The 21,192-nt window shown below is 45.5% G+C and overlaps 1 protein-coding gene across 1 annotated transcript in view; it reads right to left on the bottom strand.

Annotated features, from left to right (window-relative positions):
- Positions 1–17,789, bottom strand: part of KCNK10 (potassium two pore domain channel subfamily K member 10) — a 148,770-nt gene extending 130,981 nt beyond the window's left edge. The window contains exon 1 of the mRNA XM_033191687.1: positions 17,288–17,789. Coding sequence (XP_033047578.1) covers positions 17,288–17,339 — 52 coding nt within the window. The 5' untranslated portion in view covers positions 17,340–17,789. The remainder of the gene's footprint in view (positions 1–17,287) is intronic.
- Between the last annotated feature and the right edge of the window lie 3,403 nt (positions 17,790–21,192).

The following is a 21,192-nucleotide window of genomic DNA, read 5'->3' as shown; positions in this document are numbered from 1 at the left end:
GATCCTACAATTACGATTTGAGCACAAGTGGTTTGTTTGGGAAGTGAAGAAACTGCCAGTAGGGAATTGGAGAAAAGAGAAAGGGCTGGGAAGGCAGCCAAGAAAACCAATAAAAGGTGTAGTATCAAACTAGCTACTGCTGTCGCCCAGTGGAATTTTTCCTACAGAGGAAACTGGGACCCCATGTAAACCATATTCCTGAGTTATCCTACCCAAGGCTGAGGGAATTGGGGTGTTTACGCACCATCTTCCATCAGTTATTGGTTGAGGGCTCCTCCTGGGGTGCACTAATTCCCCAACACTTCCTGCCTTCCATGGGAGCAGCAGAGTAGGCTCAGTCAAGAAAAAGGCAAAAAAAAAAAATGTCAAGTTGGCAGTCAGAAGCGAGCCAGCATGAGCTGAAGTGGTGCGAGCAGGAGGATAGGAACAGGCACTGGAACATCTGCTACATCAGACTGGGCTGCTGCTGAAAGTCTTACATAAACCCAGAGCAGGAACGGGGCCACGGCCACGAGAAATCCATGGTAGATGAAATTCCTATACAACAAGCACATATCTGCTACCGGAGGCCTAAAGTGTTCATGTACTTTCAGCTAATTATCTGATTCAGGGGCCAATTTCCACTAGTTTTAAGTCAAAGTAAGGTTTCATGGTGTTTATATAGGTTATTTTCCTCCTTCGTTGGTGGAAGCAAGATGGAAAGCTCATTTGCATTTTAATGATAAAATAGGACCTTTTCCCTAGAATAGCATGTGAGAGAACAGAGCAGGACAAAAGTAATTTTGGGGAAATGTGGGGGAAGATTAGTACTTCATAGGATGTGCTCTGTCATCATGATAGCTCATTCCCTGATGATGAAGTGAAGACACACATCCCTGCCCAAGAGCCCGCCGGTACCAGGCCTTTTCCTTCCATGAGTACCTGTCCTCACCATCTCCACTGCCATCACAGCAACTGAGGAAGGGATACACCATCTCATGTCTCCAGAAAAGCACTGGGGTGGGTGAAGGGGGCACGGGGCAGGAGGTGAGCCACCTAAGACACCATAGTGTTTCATTACAATCTATTATTGAAGACAAGACAAGAAAGACGGCATTTCCTCCATCATATTGAGTGACTGGTTGCTGGGTTTCCAATGCAGAAAGCATATTTCTCCCATCACTTTCATTTCTGTAACTATCCAAGTTCATACAATAATCCTTAGGAAATGGACAAAAGAATTAGACTGGCCAACACTATGTGAGTATGCAGACATGAAACCATATCCTCCTCAATGTAGATGGAAAATATCAGAGTTCTTGCAACTACAGCAATTCCTCAGGATGTCCACACCCAGTGGGACACATCCCTCTCTATAGAAATGGTGTTCAGCATGACGCAGAGGTCTAACCAGAGACCTGTGAGTGGATGAGAAGGCCAAGGTCTTGCCTTGGAGCCAAGATGGACCTGGGCGCAAATCCCAGCTCAAACGCTTTCAAGATGGGTGGCCATGAGCAAATTACATACACACTCTCAGCCACATTCTCATCTTCCAAATGGACTAATACAACTGTCTTAGATGATTGTCTTCATTCTTCATTCAAAATAGATACGGATGCAACATGAGTGAACCTTGAAAGCATTATGCTAAGTGAAAGAAACTGATCACACACACACACACACACACACACACACACACACAAACCTACATGCTATATGATTCCATTTATATGAAATGCTCAAAATGGCAAATCCATAGAGACAGAAAGTAAAGTAAATTCATGCTTGCTAGGGACTGGGAGAGATAAAATGGGGAGTGACTGCTAATGGATATAGAGTTTCTTTTTGGAGTCACGAAAATTTTCTACAATTAGATAGTGATGATGATTGCACAACTCTGTGAATATACTAAAAACCACTGAATTGTACATTTTAAATAGGTAATTTTATGGTATGTAAATTATATCTTAATAAAGCTCTTGTTTTTTAAAAATAGATAAGGAGTCCTTGTTACATGCAGATTCTTTAGAAGCCATGAGCATCTAAGTCGGTTGGCTAAACATTAGGATATTAACCGGAAGAACAAGCAAGTGACTCAGGCTACTGTGAAGAGTAAATTACATATTACATGCTAAGCACTGAGTACTATGCCTGAGCCACTGAAGACCCTCAGCAAATGGGTGTTACCAGTAGCAGCATCACTGATGTTTATTAGGTGCCTCCTGTGTGCCAGGCATTGTGCTCTGCTCTTTGTGTGCATGGTCTCATTTAGGAGATCTCATTTAACCATACCTACCCTAGGGAGTAGTTACTTTTATCATTTCCAGTTCTCAAGTTGGGAAACAGACACAGAGGGGTAAGTTAGTGCCTAAGATCGGAAGCTTGGGAGTGGCAGAGCTGGTGGGGCACACCTGAGCTCTTGCACATCTTCTCGTCACACACTTCACCTCCAGCAGCAGCCGTGGGAGTATGGCCACTGTCAACAACCATCAGCGCCCCCAGTCAAGGTTCCCTCAATCACTAGGATGAGCTTAAAACAGAGCGGAAACCTCTGATAGATACTGGAAAGTTGGCTCCTACAGGTCTCTTCCAGCCACTCAGCTGAGAGTCCTGGCAGTGGAAGTGTGGCCTCATCCAACCTGCCTCAAACTGCAGGTAAGACTCTCACTACCCCTGGATTCTTAATGGACACCCCAGTCAGTCCAATCATCTGCCGCTTCCTTAAGCCCTTGTGACCCAGACTGGCATCCTTGGTTCTCTGTTGGCCTCAGTCTGCCCCAGCAGCCTAGATAAGGCCAAGAGACTGCAAGGCACATAACAGACAAAAGTCCTAATTTCCCCCTACTCAAAAGACATGTAACTTTAGACACTTTGGAAATCATGTGTAGCAAAAAGTTACTATCTGCTAGAGTGTATTGTGTGTGTGAGCGCGTGCACACGCATCCAGGCGCATGCACACTTGTGTGCGCTCATGCAATGTGTACTCGATTACCTCACATTTCAGCATCTTGCAATTCCTTGGAGATTAATTTACATGCCATCATCATGGAAAAGACTCAAACTCCAGTCTCGTCCCAGTATACATGCATAAGCCGCGGAGTCCTAATTAACACAGATTCTTCACAAAATCTAATTACAAACTAGGCAGCTCTGAGGCCTTCTTTGAAATCACTAAATTTTCTAACAGAATGTCAGGACCTTCGGTAGCATCAGTACTCATTCCATACTAAATTCCCATATTAAGCATTTTTGCCTGGCAATGGAATATCAGAATGACTTCATTTTCATCCTTATTAACATATTTTTGGAACCTCTTTACTTGTCAAATGTGTGCCTGAAACAGATTTCTAAAATGCAGAAGTTGACCTGAGTGTAAGAGATGCTAAGCCTTGACTAAATGGTTAGTTTCATGAGGGCAGAGACTTCATCTTGTTTATTGCTGTACCTCCAGGGCCTATGACAGTGCCTGTCACGAAGAAGACACTGGGCAAATATTCACTGAAGAAATGAATAGATATCTTCTCCAAGAGGCTGAATATACACTCACGCTTGTACCTGCTGCAGACACAGAGAATTTAATTTGAAATCTCAGAACCAATATGCTCCAGACTCTAGTAGAGCCTACCACTCTTCCTCGATTCTTTTTCCCATGGGAGGGAGAATATTAAAAAAGTCTCCAGCAGGCACGGCATGGTGGCTCACACCAGTAATTCCAGCACTTTGGGAAGCTGAGGTAGGCAGATTGCTTGAGCCCAGGAGTTCGAGACCAGCCTGGGCAATATGGCAAAATCCCGTCTCTACAAAAACGCATAAATTTGCCAAGTCTGGGGGTATGTGCCTATAGTCCCAGCTACTCAGGAGGCTGAGGTGGGAGGATTGATTGAGCCCAGGAGGTCAAGGCTGCAGTGAGCTATGGTTGCACCACTGCACTCCAGCCTGGGCGACAAATCAAGATCTTGTCTCAAAAAAATAAAAAACTAAAATTAAAAATTAATAAAAGGCTCCAACACCTGTTGGCATTGCCATAAGCATCACTGTTGAATAATGAAGGTTAGCATTACAGGTTCATAGATATGCTTCATTCCCTCTTTGCTGTCTGGGCAAGCACAAGTCACTTGACCAATCTAGATTCAGTGTTGTCCTAGGACGCCTCAATGGGCTTGGATATCTCAAAGTTCCTTCCAATTTATGAAGTCAATTTAACATGAGCAAAGCAACCTCTGAATAACATTTGCACAACAAAAAGTTGCTTTCAGTGACCTCCCTGTCACTCCCACCCTCCAGAGCCCTCTGTCTGCTCCCTACACAGCACCTGACTTCTCCCCTTCCCACTTGACACCAGCCTATCAATAAATATCAGTCCCTGGTTCTGTTCTCTCTTGGTCCAGTTCTCTCATAGAAACTATGAATTTGGCTGCACCCATGGGTAATTGAGAATTAGTTTGTTACCCTGAGGAACTACATTTGCATTTTAACAGGATGTGTTCTGGAGCTGACGTTTTAATCCACATCTCTATCAATGCATTTATCGTGGTGTATCATAATTACTTGATGATACACCTGTCTCAGTAGCTAGACTGTGACTTCTTTGGGTGCACCGCCTCAGGTCTTTTTCATCTTTCTGTGTCAAATGCCTAGCCCCATTTCTGCAGGCACTCACTCGCTAAGTGTTTACGGAATAACCAGATGGACGAGTGACAACACCTAATGAATAAAGTAACTGTTAAGATTGTAGGCGTCCTGATAGTCATGGGAAGGAGTAGTGTGTGTCAGCTGTGGAGAGGGACTTTATAGGGCTCTTCAAATCCCACCCCCTGTGGCTGTCCGCTCTGCCTGTCTTTAATACTGAGGCTGAATGCAGAGATTATTGCCTGACCAGCAGGCATTCACGCTCCTATAGAAAATGCGTTCTCACCCTGCCAGAGAAAGGGATCGGCACATCAGAAGTTTTCATTAATTCAGGCTTTGGGGAGGTCTTCCAAGCTAAGTCCACAAGAACACAACTAGCAGGGGGTCCCATGAGAGTCAAAGAAGAAATACCCCAATGTTACAATACCACTGGACACGCCAGGAACAAAGTGATGGCGGGTATGGAGGGGCAATTTTTATCAGACCCATTATGCTGAACTGAGAGCCACATGCTTCCAAAAGGCGTGTGAAGTATAACAGAATATGAGCGAGTGCACCACAGTTTTGCATTTATTGATTCATCGACTGCAGATATGCAGCTTGTCACAGAATCAAGGGTCATGTAACAAAGCCAGGGAAAATATCATTTTAATTAACAGAAATTGAAAATGCAATCGCCATTGCTTTCAGATATACCTCCCATTTGCAACCGGAAGTTTGGAATTGGTTATCATAATTCAAAGATGTCAAGAAAAGCTCTTTTTTCTGCATAAATATTTTTTAACAGCTTTTATGTAGGATTCCTATAAGAATACACAGATACCCCAGGTGAGGCCAGCACCATGCCTGTCACACAGTAAGTATCCTCTGCAAACATTCGCTGAAGCAATCATTTGATTTATTAGCGATTTAAATAAAAATCTGATTGTGTCATCCTCCCACTTCAAATCAATCAAGACCTTCCTGTTATTCTCAGAAAAAAAGAGCTCCTTAGTAAGACCTACTACACCCTACATGACCTGAGCACCCCCCGGCTCTCCCCACCCTCATGTGCCATGCCACACCTCACTTTCCAACCAGTACCAAACCCACATCTCCAAACAAGAGACCGAGGCCCCCTTTCCTGTGCCTCATTGTCTTTCTCTGTTCATTTAAAACACATCTTAAAACCTCACAATCTATACCAGACTGTGAGTGCAGGACTGTTACTGGAAACATCGAGTGCTGTGAGCCACCATTGTTATGCCCAGCTGTAAATAAGTCTAGAGCATCTATACTACATGACTTAGGACCAATTTTCACTGTAAAAATGGAAAAGCGGAGGAAATTAGGTGCATGTGGCTTAGTCTGGATCACAATGAATCCTTGTGGATCCCGGAATTGAAAAAGGGGCTGCAGAAGTATTGAGTTAGTAGGAAGTTAAAATCGCCAGTGTAGAAACCACCCTGAAAGTCGGGTGGTTGGGGGCAGGGATGGGGGAATTTCTGGATGAAAGAATAGAAGGGAAAACAACAGAACCAGAAGAGGGGCACAATGACATCTTGGCATCCTGAGACTTTTTCTACTCTTGGTTACTATGGTTACAGACGCGATCAGTGCTGGCTCCTGAATGTGACTGGGGCCCCAGGCAGCTCCATTCAACACACTCTCACCCTGTCCCAGACCCTGTCTTTGCCATTTTGTGCAGTAAGTGACATATTCAACAATGTCCGGCTCCTGATCATTCTCAAGTCCATGGTGCAACTCAAAAGAAACCATATTCACTCGCCTCTGCCCAGAACACAGAAGCTCCAAAACTTCCTTCAGAATATAAAATTGCCTCAGGAATAAGCCAGGCATATAATGTTTGGAAACATGGGAACCTCTAAGGCATCGGATGCATCCTGCTTCCTGGAAATCATTTTCTCAAGACTGTACAGAAAAAGCAACAAGATTGTCAAAAAAATGTTTACTCAAAATATGACAAGGAGTGCTAACGGTCCTCCCTCCATCAGCAGCTTCTCGCTGTGTGTTTGCCATCACCCCCAGGCACACGGTCCCTGCCATCTTGGCGGGATGCCGACTTGCGTTTCAGTCACCATACAGACACATGGCCTGCAGGCACTGCAGGAACACACCAGACACACACCAGACACCCTATTCCCCAGCACTTCTACTGCTCGGCCTGGAGGCCATCCTGTTTTTTCTGGTTTTACCCAAGGAAGTTAAGTCATCAGTCACTGACTCTGTAAAAGAAGGGACATTGTAAAGAAAGGGACTCTGTAAGAGAAGTGGGACCATGAGTTATCACACTCCACCTCTAGTTTTACAGTCAGAAAAAATAGGGTGGACTGTGGGGTCATTTTTTTAAAATAAATGTTTACACATTTACATAGCATGGTGCCCATACAAGACAGGCTCAATAGACACTTCCAGTAATTGAATAATACAACAAGTTTGGACTGATAGGTATGCTGGGATCTGTTAGAAGATCATATGTCCATATTATACCTACATCGTCATCATGCTCACTGTCTTTCTAGAATAATGTTTCAAGCCATTGGTAAATGAAAGGGTAAAAATGGAGTTAAATGAATCCTCATTCTGTGGTTAAGTAGAAAATGCAGGCTTAAACAAAATTAAACAGACTTCTGAACTACAAGATTATCAGAGAGAGGCGTATGAGGCAGAGGTAAGAGTTCAGGCATTAAATCAGACAGACCCAGGTTCAAGTCGTAGCACGACTAGGTAACTTTGGGCAAGTTATGTAAGTTCTATAGGCCTCAGCCTCCTCGTCAGAAAGCAGAGATAATAATTTCACCTATTTCTTTGGATTATGAATAGGATTATATGAGATCATAACTATAAAGCACTTAGCCTAGCATGTAGTGTCTATTCAATAAATAATAGGAAAAGATTCTCATGGTGATTTTTCAATATGTCCTCAAATTCTTTGACATGCCTCCCTTCCAACATTAATGTAATCACCCCCACTCTTCCCCAGATGTGGACTAACTTGAGTGACTGGCGTCTAAGGAAAAGAACGTGGTGGTAGTAACAATATGTGATTTTTGAAATTAAGTCATAAAAAGTGTTGCCAATTCCACCTTGTTCTCTCTTGAATCACTTGTTCTCGGGGAAGCCAGACACCATGTCACATATGAGTACACATAAGCATCCCATGGAGAGGCCCACATAGGCAGGAAACAAGGCCTCTCTCCAACAACCAGCAGCAATTTGCAAGTCACATGAGTGCACCATCTTGGAAACATATCCTCCTGCCCCAGTCAAGCCACCAGATGACAGCAGCCCAGACAACATCTGACCACTACCAATGACAGACTCCTAGTCAGACCACCCAACTAAGCTATCCCTGAAGTATTGATCCGCAGAACTTATGAGATAATAAATGTTTATATTGATTTAAGCCACTAAATGTTGGGGTTATTTGTTACACAGTAATACAGTAACATGCTAATGTGCATGATGACTCTCTAGGAATGACTGAACACGTATCATACTGCAAACTGACTTTACCATGACACCACTTTTCTTCTCAGAGTATCTGATGAGTCTAGCTTATGTCTCATAGTAGACATTTTGGGAAATGTTGGTCTGGAATTTAACAGTTTATGAAGTTTGTTCACATTTGTCTCATTTGATCATCTCAGCAACTGTGAAGTGGTTATTATTGTGATCTTTATTTTATCCAAAAGAAAACTAAGGCTAAGAAAGGTTAAGTGACGTGGCCAAGCTCATATAGTGTTACGGTCTGAATGTGTCCCCCAAGAATTCATATGTTGAAATCCTAATCCCAAAGGTAATGTTATTAGGAGATTGGGCCTTTGGGAAGTAATTATGTCATGCTCATGGAGCCTTCATGATTAGGATTAGTGCACTTATAAAAGAGGCCCAAGAAAGACCCCTCACTTTTTCCACCATGTAAGGACACAGCAAGAAGGCACCATCTGTGAGGTGAAAAGCAGGCCCTCACCAGATGCCAAATCTACTAGTGCCTTGATCTTGGACTTCCCAGCCTCCAGAACAATAAGAAATAAATTTCTGTTGTCTATAATCTATCTAGTTTTATTAGAATTTTATTAAAACAACCCAAATCGACCATGATACACAGCTAATAAAATTGGTACATTAACTCAGACTCAAATATTGTGATTCCAAGCCGTGTTCTTTCACTGGTCTTTTCTCTGACTTAACCAGGACAGCCTAGGTTGTTTAAATCTGAACTAAGAACACGAAGAGTCTACCAGAGTACCAGGAGGGTTGTGCTCTGCTATGGACTACCTCCTGGATGATCCAGACAGTGAACCAGATGCTTCCAAGAGGCTGAGCTGGAGGCTGCCCTGACTTCACAGGCTGTCTACTGCAACTGTGAGAACAGCATAATGCAGGTACCACTCATGCAGCTTTTATGACGATCCAGCATTCTTCTACAAGCTTTGCATGTATCACTTTATGTAATCCACATAACAAACCAAGGAAGTAATGGCTGTAATTATCTCTATCTTGCAGATGAAGATACCAAGTCATAGAAAAATGAAGCAATGTTCCCAAATCAGCCTCTAGTAAATCATGCTTGGATGAGGACTTAGGCAATCTAAGACTATCAGGGAAGGAAGGGATCTCAACAACCAAAAACTCAATTCCCTCCTTTTCTAAATGAGTGTCAGAGCCAGTCCTAGAAACCAGGTCTCCTATCCTAAACTCCTATACTGTACAGAGGGTGACATTTTGCCTGGAGTCTAGGTTAAATGACTATAACATGTATTTAATCTCCTTTCAGGTTATTGTAATAATGCATAGGCCAAACCAGATAAATTCCTTTGGCCTAAAGTAACATTCTTAGCCAGCAGAATCCAGGAGCTGGCCCAGGTTGGTCCATGGTTAACATGAGTAACAACACTCCCCAATTTTCAGAGAAAAATATAAATTAATAAATAGACTTTTTTCATCTCTAAGTTTTTCCTCCCATCAATTTTTCTTAAACACTTGGTGCCTGACTTTTGTCTCAGAGGACAAAGTAAGTGAAGGTTTGATGTCAAATATTTTATCACACCTCATATCAAGCATCTCTATTCTGCGTGTCAGGCTCATATCACATTAAATTTAGTAAGTTATACTATTTATCTTTATCATGCTAAATATTTGGTGTGTGATTATTTAGGGGATCTCAAGTTCTGCTTGCACATAAGAAACTCATTTTCTTGGTAGTAAAATTTTTGCTAGCTTGAATGTCAAAATTATGAATATTGGTGTTTTAGGCGTCTGCAAAGGTTACTGTGACTTCCAAGCTCTCCATCACCTGACCAAATCTTCATTTTCTATTCAAGCAACTCCTTTTTTTTTTTCTGAGAATGAGTCTTGCTCTGTCACCCGGGCTGGAGTGCAGTGGCGCGATCTCGGCTCACTGCAAGCTCCACCTCCTGGGTTCACACCATTCTCCTGCCTCAGCCTCCCCAGTAGCTGGGACTACACGTGCCCAAGCAAACTCTGCAGGATTTGGGGGGGCTTGGGTGGGGAAGGAATAAAGGAATGAAGAAAAGAAGGAAGGGAGGAATGAAGGAAAAGTTTCCTGTGATCACCTGGCTTATGTAGGGCAGTAAACCTATGTTTTCCTTTCTAATCTGGTTTCCCCACCATTCCACTCTGCTTCAAAGTTGCTTCCACAGAAACGGTAAGTGATGAGACTAGAAGCTATTGGTAATACAAAATGTAAAATTTCCTGAAATCCTATCCACCTCCCAGCCTCATCGCCACTACCTCCAATGCCCATCCCTCCCCACCTCCCTGGCTCTGGGAATGGCAAAGGTAAAGAATGCAATGCTCCCTCATGACCATGCCATCCCCTACCAGTGACTATGGCCCTCCCTCACTCCCTCCCTTCAACCCTAAATTAAGGATTAGGAAGTCAGGTTTCATTTTCAATTCAAAGTACTCAGTCCTAGACACTCACAAGGGAGAAAAAAAAATCTTAAACTGTGGCTGCAAATGACAAATAAATGTTCTAGCAAGTAAATATGAGGTCCTTATTTCCCCATTCTAGGTGATGGTAATGAGCCAGACGTAGATAAACTGTAAAGTCTCCGCTGAGAGTACCCCTAGGACCAGACCCCAAAAGTAGAAGGTCCCTTGGACCTCCATAATACTTATGGAGAGAAATTACCCAGGTGGGTGTAACCAACAGGGTGACCACACTCCTAGTGCCACGTTTAGGTAGATTCTGTAACCAAGCCATGCAGAGCTAAGCCCCTAACTAACTCTAACCTCATCTGGATCATCCAGTAGGTGCCCTTTATAAAAATCAGAGTACAGAAAAAGATTGTCACTTTTATCCACCTTTCTGCATCAGCCAAGGGAGCTGTCCAAACTGAAACTTCCTAACTGGCTATCAGTAGAATGGCTTCTTTCTATTTTATCATTAAACTCTTCCTCTAATTCCCTGTAGACTAAAAGCAGAAAGAAAATCACTAGCTCACTGTGCCTATATTAAATATACTTCACACCATATCTCAGTTGTGGTTGAAGTTTCCTAATGAGGGAAAAGCCTATATTTTTTAAATGCATCAGATTTAAGGTGAGGCTCATATGGAGCCAAAGTACAGATGTTTTGGAAATGGCATGTAATAGCAAAGTTATCCTGCTCAATCTTAATTCAATCCAGTGGTCACCGGGATTGGCAAAAAGATGGTGAACTCCTTACACACTGCTGGAAAAGAAGCCTGAACCAAATCTTGGCTAAGACAGTTTTTGGAACACAGTTCCTTGGTACTTTTGAGGATAATTGTGGTGATTTTGGCACATTTTAAATCCCATTTGGAACACTGATCTCCTGAAAATTGGATATTAAATCAAAAATAGATTTTCTTTCCAGGAAATCTAAGCTATGCAAATGTGTGTTTGGAAACACATTAATAAAGCTAGCACTTAAGCAACCTAGCAAGTTGAAAATGGTCCCCATTCACGAAAGATCAAAATATTTTTTTAGCCAGCACAGCAGAAGGAAGATCTAAGGGTCTTCACCTGAGCTCATTAGAATGAAAGTGTAGACCTGTATAATAAGTACAACCTGCTGAAAATAGCCGTCAACTAAAGATTCACTGATCAACAGGGAGACTGCTTCCTCTAAATCTCTCAGAGAAACCTTTGAATACACTTGTGGGAAACAAAGAGCAAGAGAGTGTGGAATGAACGAAGATGCTGTGAGGAAGGAAAGCTTGAAGGAAACTGTCATGGACGTAAGCATCAAAAGGCCTAGGGTAGCCCCAGCTCTGCCTGTTTGTTGCTTTGGGCACCCACATAAATCATTTATCTTTTCTATATCTTGCTTTATGTGTCAGTAAGTCTAAGACTCTAATCACTACAAAAATAGGGTTGTTTAAAGAACAAATGAGATCATTCCTAAAAAGTGTTCTGTAAACTGAAAGGTGCTATGCACATAAGGTATGGGCTTCTCCAGAATTTTGCATTAAAGTGTGCACTAAAAATGCAGCCTTTTAAAAAAATCCAGCTCCAATCCTATAGCTTTGCTTCTTTCTTAAGCGGATTAAAGTACCTAAAAATAGCCACACTCCAATAGCTAATATGAGCCAAATTATTTATTGGACATTGACCATATCTTTAGCAGGCTAGATCAGTCTACCCATCCACCCTCACCACACTTCTATTCAGCCTTCTTACGCCTGGTCAAAGATGAGAAAAGAAGGAAAACAGCCCACTGGAGACTTTAGAGAGAGCTGGAGCTTGCAAGGAAGTGGGAATATCAGTGTCCTGTCTGATACGCCGCTATTTGGGGATATTCTTCCTTTCTCCTTATTTGTACTTTGCCATTTGTAGCTTAGAGGCATCCTGCAGTTTCCATGATGCATAAAGCCTTCGGTCCTCTCCAATCCATCCTGCCAATCTTCCATTCATTCAGCAAAGGGTTACTGAGTGCCAGGCACTTTCCAGGGCACTGGAGTTATGGCAATAAACAAGACAGAGAAAGTCCCTGCTCATGCAGCTCATATGCTAGTAAAGGAGGCTGGCATCAAATGTGGCCCACGAGTAAGTGAGATGGCTTCAAGTAATGACAAGTGCCAGTAAGACAACTGAACAGGTGACATAAGAGAAAATGATGGTGCTGGGGAACAAGAGGAGAGGTCTTTCAGATGGGACAGGGAATCCCTTCCTGACAAGAGGACATTTGAGCTGAGATTCAAATGACGGAAAGGAGCCAGCTATGTGAAATGCATTATAAGCAGTGGGAATTCCAAGCACAAAGGCCCTCAGACAGAGGCAAGTGTGATCTATTTGAGGAATGAAAGGAAGCCAACTGGCCCCAAGCAGATCAAGATGGGGAAAGTTGAAGAGACAAAGTCAAAGAGGTAGACAAAGGCAATGACTCCTTTCTCCATGGAAGGGAAGGGAAACCCAGAAAAGCTAAATGAGCAGCCCAAAGTCATATAACTAAGTATTGCTACAGCTACTTTTAGAAGCTAATTATTTTGCCCCCAAATTCAAAGTTTTTTATACTGTATTCATCTGCTTGCCTCTAGTGAGAGGAATACTATTTGCAGATCTTACTGTTTTAACAAGATCTTAATACACAAAAGCAGCAGGTAAATACCAGTTCTAAGCAGAAAATCATCAACAAATGATGCTGATGATTTAAAGTGCACGTTGCCAGGTGCAGTGGCTCACGCCTGTAATCCCAACACTTCGGGAAGCTGAGGCGGGTGGATCACCTGAGGTCGGGAGTTCAAGACCAGCCTGACCAACATGGAGAAACCCCGTCTCCACTAAAAATACAAAAATTAGCCAGGCATGGTGGCACATGCCTGTAATCCCAGCTACTCGGGAGGCTGAGGCAGGGGAATCGCTTGAATCCGGGAGGTGGAGGTTATGGTGAGCCGAGATCGCGCCATTGTACTCCAGCCTGGGCAAAAAGAGCGAAACTCTATCTCAAATAAATAAATAAATAAATAAAGTGCACGTAAATGCTGCTATGAAAGCTAAGACTTAGAACCAATCTACTTTTAGTAGGTCCTACACAAACAGTAATGCTCTTCGAAGAAGGCTCTGTTCCATGAATATGAAGGAAGGCCACAGCTCACCAGAGAAGAACCATTTTACATTTGGGTCTTGTTTTTACCTACAGCTCTTGACAATGCTTTGCTTAATCCACCCAAACGCCATCCAGACCAATCTATTCTCAAACCACCTTCATTTTGTGCTATTAAATTGTAGGGTAATAAGGCTGTAAGAAAAACATTATAATTACAACTGCCTTCCACAACCCATGAGAGCACCGCCGCCTGAAGGGTCATATCTGTTGACAGACAAATCCTACAGTCCAAGTAACGTGAACTGTCTCTCTCCTCTTTCCCCTAATACTGCTGGGTTCCCTTTCATCTTTTCCCTGCTAAACATATTTGGTCTGTGTAATCCAGAGCCTCCAAAATATAGACCCAAACTCTGTCCAGTAGTCACTGACTTGCCCATCAGACATGGAAATGAAAACACTATTGTCTAAATAGGTTAGTAGAGAAAAGAACGAGTAGGGTAAGGTTGAGTCACTGTCTCCTCTTCTCCTTCCTCCTTTCTCTGCCTCTCTTTTATCCTCCTCCTGTTCCAATCCCTTTTCCTCTTCATCCTCTCTCTTCTTCTTTTCCTCCTCCCAACAAGCTTCTTCACTTCCTGAGCTTTGGGAACCTTACCAGGCAAAAGCCAAAGTCCCAGTAAGAAACACAGACTTGAAGAGTGTTTAAGAGTCCAGATTCTAATCTTGTCCTACTAGCTGTGCAACCTTGGGCAAGTTACTCGACCTCTCTGTTCCTCAGTTAACTCATCTGTAAAATTAGGATAATACCTTCCTCCTAAAATGTTTGTAAAGATTAAATTAATGCTTGTAAAGCATTAGAAGAGCACCTAGCACATAATTCTATACAGATAAGAGATATGCCACCTCACTCCCCACTCTCTTCCCGCCTCCATCCCCTGGCTAGAAAAGACTACTGTCACCCCTACCTTTGGGAACAACTGTGCACAAAGTCAGAGACACTCACTGGAAGGCAGATTAGTGGTGTCATGATGGCAATCAAGTGCCAAATGGGACTATAACACTTATACCATCAGATAAGTATTGTGAAAATAATTGTATGAAATAATACACATAAAGCACCTGGCATGCAATGGTTGCTCATTAAATTTTGTTATTTTGTTGAGGTTTTTTCATTTTTAGCACCATTGGTTGTAACTGAAGTTGCTATTTGCATGCTTTTCTTCACTGTGTCAGGCTGTATAATGTGTAACATTCATCTGTGTACATCACTGGAACATGAATATATAGAATGATGATCATACAGAAATATACCTTAAAACCCAAAGCCAGCTTCACAAAATCAGTATCAGAGTGTTCCCTCTGTACCAAAGTTCCTTGAAGATCCTGACCCCAGCATTTAGACAGCTGCCCACTTAACACACCCCTTGGATGGCTTGGGGACATGTCCCACTCAACAAGTCCTAGATTGAACTCATGAGCTTTCCTTCCAGACTGGTCCTACTCTGGCTGCCATCTCAGTCATTCCAATTCCTTCACTTGACTTTCAAACATTATTCATGCAAAGCCTGTTGATTTCATGTCCTCCACAGCTCTCTACTCCAACCGCTTCTCTATGCTCACAGCAACTACCCTGGCCCATGCTACCATTGTATCTGGTCCCCCATATCCACAAAAGCCACATAACCCTTGTTTTGAAACTTAGTTCAAATCGTGTCACTCTTTGTCTTGAAATTCTTCATTGGCTTAAGACAAATAGTATACTCTTCCAACCCCACAACTCTGCCCCACCTCCAACAACACAGGGCTTGGTGGTGGGGGGTCTCGCCTGTGGATCCCCCAGTTATATCTCAAAACACAAGCTCTCTTGCTCTCTGCTAGGGATAAATACATTTTTCAGGGATTTCCCAAAAGAAAGCCAAAGCACACTTCCATATTTCCAGAGATTTCAAATAGAGACAAAATGAAAGGTTTGTGCTGTATTTGCAGTATAACAGCCTGGGTGTTTAAAAAAGGCAATATCTCTTCACTCACTCTTCAGTAGCCATGGGAACCTTCTTTGAGTTCATCAAATACACATGCCTCTTCTGCCTCAGGCCCTTTGCACTTGCTGTTCCCTTTCCTGCAACAATTCCCCTCCTCCTTAGACAATTAACTCCCATACATCCTCCAGGCCTAAGTCCAAGTGTCATCTCCTCAGGGAAGCCTTCTCCAGTCCTTGTCAATCTCTTCTATCAGACACTTTCTTAAACCTCAAATGCTCTCCTTGGAGCATACATAAACTTTGAAGTATGCATTCCTCCATGCAATGATTGATTTAGGTCCGTCTTCCTCACTGTAAACTCCAACACAGAGCTTTTGTCTTTCCTGTTCTGACTGTATCTCCAGTGCCTAGGACAGTGCTTAGTATGTAATAGGCGTTTAACAAATATGTTTTTCAGGGATTCTCCCCCCAAAAAGCAAAGGCAGACCTCCATATTTCCAGAGATTTCAAGTAGAGACAAAATAAAAGGTTTGGGCTGTATTTAAGACGTAACAACCTCGGTGTTTTAAAAAAGGCAATATCTCTTCACACACTCTTCAACAGCCAGTCAATTCCTAAGACATTTACTCAACAAATAAGAAGGTTTCTTCTTTCCAGTCTGGAGAAAAAGAAGAAACGCGCTCATAAAGAACATTAAACACACACGCACCCCAAATAAACAAATTTCGATCCCAATACACACAGAGGCGTTGCCTCGCCTGACACAGTTGTCAGATGAGCTAAGAGAAATGCTAAAGAGCATTCTTGTCACAACTGGACACGCAGTTCCAACTTGTTCTGCTCCCATACTGATCATTCCCTTGGAGCCTTAACATCTGTATGCTAATTACAGACACGGTGGCCGACGCTAGGCACACACAAATCCGTCTTAATCGCTCCCTTTTGCGTGGATGAAACCTGATCCAACATTCGTAAAAGCATGCAAAGCACACCACTGCTTGAGCGGGCACACTTCGTGCCCCTCCCCGATGCCTTGCCAGCCCCACCCTTCTCACAAACCACCCCTCCTCCGCTTCTACTCTGACCTGAGCCTAACTAGCTGCTAGGTTTGGTAATAAGATTGAATGAAGACTCAGGAGGCCCTGTGGGCTCCATTATTCTGCATGCCCTGCGAGAAGGGCCCACCCCTAGGGACGGCTGCTGCAACTCGAGCCCCACTTGCTGCCAGGAAACCTTTCCCACTGAGGACACCCGGGCATGCGGCGCAGCTCCAGGTCCAGGGGGAGGCACCCCACCCATCTGCCAGAGAGACAAAGATCACCAGAAACAAAGGACACACGCACGCACACACACACACTCGCACACTCAAAGTCAAAAGCAAATACCGACACTTGCAATTTCAAACCAAACAGTCGGCTTGGTCTATCTAAACAGATCTGGAGACAATCCAGGAGGGACAATGATTATGTGGTAATGACAGGCACTATCTGGGTTCGGAACCCACGCTGCCTCCGCCCTCCTCCCACCCGCGCTGCAGTTCCCAGGCGCATTTCCCAGCCTCAGGACACACGCTGCCAGAAGAGAGTGCTTCCACTCAAGGAAGCGCGCACACGCTGGAGACAGAGGCAGGGCGAGGGCAGCCAAAAGTAGGAAATACCCACCTTTAGGATCCCAGTTCACCTGTTTTCTTGGCGTCTCGATTGGAAATTTCATTGCTCCGTTGCCCAGAAGGGGAAGAAATGAAAAGAACCCAAATAATAATAAAGTCCTCAAGCTTTACACGCCTCGGTTTAGCAGTCCAACAAAACAATTTTCGAGGATGGGGGAGCCTTAGACTGGCTCCTGGAGAAACCCCAGAAAAAGACAGGTGGGAAAATAATGGCTTGGGAGAGAACTGGAGACGGCTTGGGTGTTTGCAACGGCTAGGGGGTGGCCGGCCGTGGCCCCGTGGGTAAATGAAAAAGTAAGATCGGCAAGGGGTGGATGAAAGGATGGAGAGGAAGGCTTGGGAAGATGGAAGAACCAAGCTGCTTCCCGAAAGCGGTGCCAGCAGGTTAGGGGCTAAGCAGTCTGAAGACTGGGGCTAGGGAGAAACCCACTGCAGTGTCACTCCAGCCCCCGAAGGCGTGTGCGCACACACTCCCGCACACACACACACACACACCCGCACATACACTCCCGGGCGCGCGCTTGGGCGGGCACGTCAGCCTCGCTCGGCCGCGCTGAGCGCACACGCCCCACCCCGGCCTCGGCTCCTCGCCCCCGGCGACGCCCCCCACTTCCCGCTCCCCGAAAGCCATTGGATGTAGAGGTGGCGCGGCGCCCGGGGAGCGCGCGGCGAGGGCTACCCTCCCCGTGGCGCGCCCCAGACGCCGCGCCCTGGCAGGAGAGAGCAGGGCGAGCAGCGGACCGAGGCGACCAGTCGGGAAGGCGCGCTGAGCCCCCGGCACCCGGCCGGGGGCAGCAGGAGGCGGCCGCGGACTTGCCCGCGGGACGACGGGAGGCGGTGGGCGGCGGTGGGCGGCGGCGGGGAAGCCGCGGAGGGGCGGGGAGCGAGCGGCGGGCGCGCGGCTACTTACTGGCTCGGCCGGCCGGCGGGCGGGCGTGGAGGCGGCCGCGGCGCGCTTGCTGGAGTTGCAGCCGGAGACACGCTTGGTTGCCTGGAAGGCGCTGCAGGAGGCGGAGGAAGGGACGCTGCGGCCCCGCCGCAGACCTCAGCCCCTGGGTCACCTCTTCTCACCGCTCCCACCCTGGGGTCTCCCTCCTCCTCTTTTCCCACTTCATTTTTTTCCTCCCGCTCCTGGCTCTCTCGCCTGAGTCCCGAACCCACGTCCCCGACGCACTCCGAGGAGGCCCGTGCCAGCCATGAGCCTTTTGTTCTGGGACCGCTCCTCGTCTGCTGCGCTCTCCCCGCCCGGGGAAGCTGGCTCCCCAGGCGCAGCTTGGTCCCTTTCCCAGTTACCTGCAGCCGGACTGGGGCCGCTGGTCGTTGGCTGAGAGAGGCACGGCGGCCCCCGAGGAAAGCGGAGTTGCCAAGACCTGGCAGCTCCTGGAAGCGGCGGCCCCGGGAGCCTGGGACCCAGCCGGGAAGATGCGAAGGGACCCAGATCTGTTCCCGGAAAGGGGCTAAACCTGGAGCATTTATCTAATGCCCTCTCACTGCCCCTGCTTGAAAGCCCACAGGGGTTTGTGGTGGGGCCTCAGTCTCCAGAAAAGCCAGGTGGTGCTGAGGTGCTCTTGAATGGGTCACTCTGAGTATCAACATGAATGATGCTGACAAATTGCTTCGGATGCCTTGCAACGGAGCCTTACACGTAGTAGATGCTCAAGAAATACTTGCTAAATGAAGACATGAATTGCATGGTGCAGTGTTGAACAGGAAGTAGTTTAAACCCCTACTCTGGCTTCCAGATAAGGTTACTAAAATTTGTTGTTCATTCAACATATATATTGAACCCCTTCCAAGTGCCATCACTGTGCTATGTGCTGGCCATATGGCAGAGAATAAGATAGAGATCTTGCCTTCATGGGGCTTACTATTTAGTGCCATAAGGTCCTGTTAGATTGTTGTTGCCTTTACTTACACATAGAAACTGCCCAGTTCATTCCCATGCCTGCCAGCTGGAGTTCTAAAATCCCACACTAGTAGCTGATCTCTGAGTTGCATGCCACTCTAGGGCACCTTGAGGCTTTTGGGGAGCCCTCTGTCAGCAGCATGTTTCTCACCATCCATCCCTCACTATCACATCAAGGTTTCTGGGTCCAAGAGCAAGACCTACAGAGGTACGCTGTGGTCTGTAGGAAAGGTGAGTGCTTTGTCACTCAGGCTGGAGCCCCGAATTCTCTGCAAACCCCATTCGGGCAAAACTGGTACCAATCTGATGGTGCTACTCTGACTCTTCAGCCCTTTAGGCAGGTTCCCCGGGTGCTTCAGAACCATCTTCCCTGGACTCTGTAACCACACTTTGCCTCTCTCTACTAGGACTGGGAGGATGGCTAAGACATAGAAATCAAACAAACAAGGAATCTCTGTTTCTCCCAGTCGTGCCCGGAGACACCAGTGTGTATGTAAATTCTGTTCTCAAGTCCAGAGGGAGCTGCTTCTAAGAAAGGCTTTCGAACCTCACTCTGCACTCTTCTCTTTAACTGTTCACGGGCAGCTGGACTGTAGCACAGTCACTGCAATACAATGTTTTTGCCTGCATCAGAGCCAGAGAGGGGTATCAGCGAGAAAGATACCCTCTCCTGAGTCATCAGAACATGGGGAGGCATGATTGACATCTACTGAAATCCTCTTACCATCTCATATTCCCTCTCCATTCATCTTTGTTACATCATTTTGCAGAAGCTGTAACTGGCCTCCTTTTACAGATGAGAAGATCAAGGCTCAGAGAGATAAAGACTCCCAAGGTCACGATGTGGGGATTCAAACCCAAGTTTGTAGGACACAAAGGTCCATGCTCTCCATGCCAGAACCTTGTGAGTTCATCCAGTCCCCAGACCCATGAATCTGACCCTGAACCTGTCCAATGGGTTCGTTTGGGTAATGAAGGTCTAAATATCATATTTTCTAAGCCTCCAGGCCCTTCTCCTTTGCAAAATGAATTGAGCTATTGTTGTGTTCTGGGGTCTGCATCCAGGATTTAGTTGACTGTCCAAGGCAAATTTCTGTGGCAGGAAATGCACCCTTAGAATGCAACATCATTCAGCCAATCAACAAACATTTATTGAGCATCACTTGGGTACAAGACAGGTTGCAGGTCCTCATTAAAAGTTATTTGGGGCCCTCGGTAATGATGACCTTCCCCATAATGGCAACAGCAGGATGGTTATGAGGGGAGGGCTGGGGATGGGGAGGTTGGGGTAGACTCTAATTAGGGTAAGGAGCAGGATCAGTGTCTAGTGCTCCTGGTCTGCCTTGAAGACGTGCACTAGTCATTGGCCCTTAGGATGATCTCTCTGCTTAATCACTGGATACCGCCCCCTCCTTTCATTTCCCCACTTCCAACCTCTGGAGCTTTCTCTCACCTCCACTTTCATTCTCCCTTCTCAGAATGTAGACAAAAACAAGTTTGTGACCCCCCCCGCAAAAAAAACCACCAAAATTAGGTAAATAAATCCCAGTACCGTTTCCCACAACGTGCCTGAAATCAAACACAACTCCTTCTCAACTGCATATTTGGAATGGACTGCATGGAGTGGGGATGGAGGGAGACCCCCTCCCAAGAAAACTTAGCCCTTTGGGCTACTGCAATCCCTTTTCATCCCCTTCGGTTCTACCCTTTGGTTATTTACAGGCTGGCCTTCACTTACCCAAGGAAGGAAAGAAGTCGTCTGTGTAGAGAAAAAACATCCAAAAAAGATGCCGCGCCAAGCGGTTCCGTCTCCCTCTGTGCCGCTGCTACTTCCATGGCTATTGCTTCAGGCGGGTTGAGTCCGGTGGAAACAGACTGCCTAGCTTTCCTGCGGCAGGAAAACAAAACATCGTGGCGCAAAGTCTCCCTGCACTCGTCGTCCCCCAGCAGGAGACCCGGCCTGGCGGCCGCCGCGTCTTGGATGCACTGGG

This window comes from Trachypithecus francoisi, unplaced genomic scaffold (genome assembly GCF_009764315.1).
Source record: "Trachypithecus francoisi isolate TF-2019V2 unplaced genomic scaffold, Tfra_2.0 Lachesis_group3, whole genome shotgun sequence".
Classification (NCBI taxonomy): domain Eukaryota; kingdom Metazoa; phylum Chordata; class Mammalia; order Primates; family Cercopithecidae; genus Trachypithecus; species Trachypithecus francoisi.
This window is presented reverse-complemented; position numbering and strand designations above follow the sequence as displayed.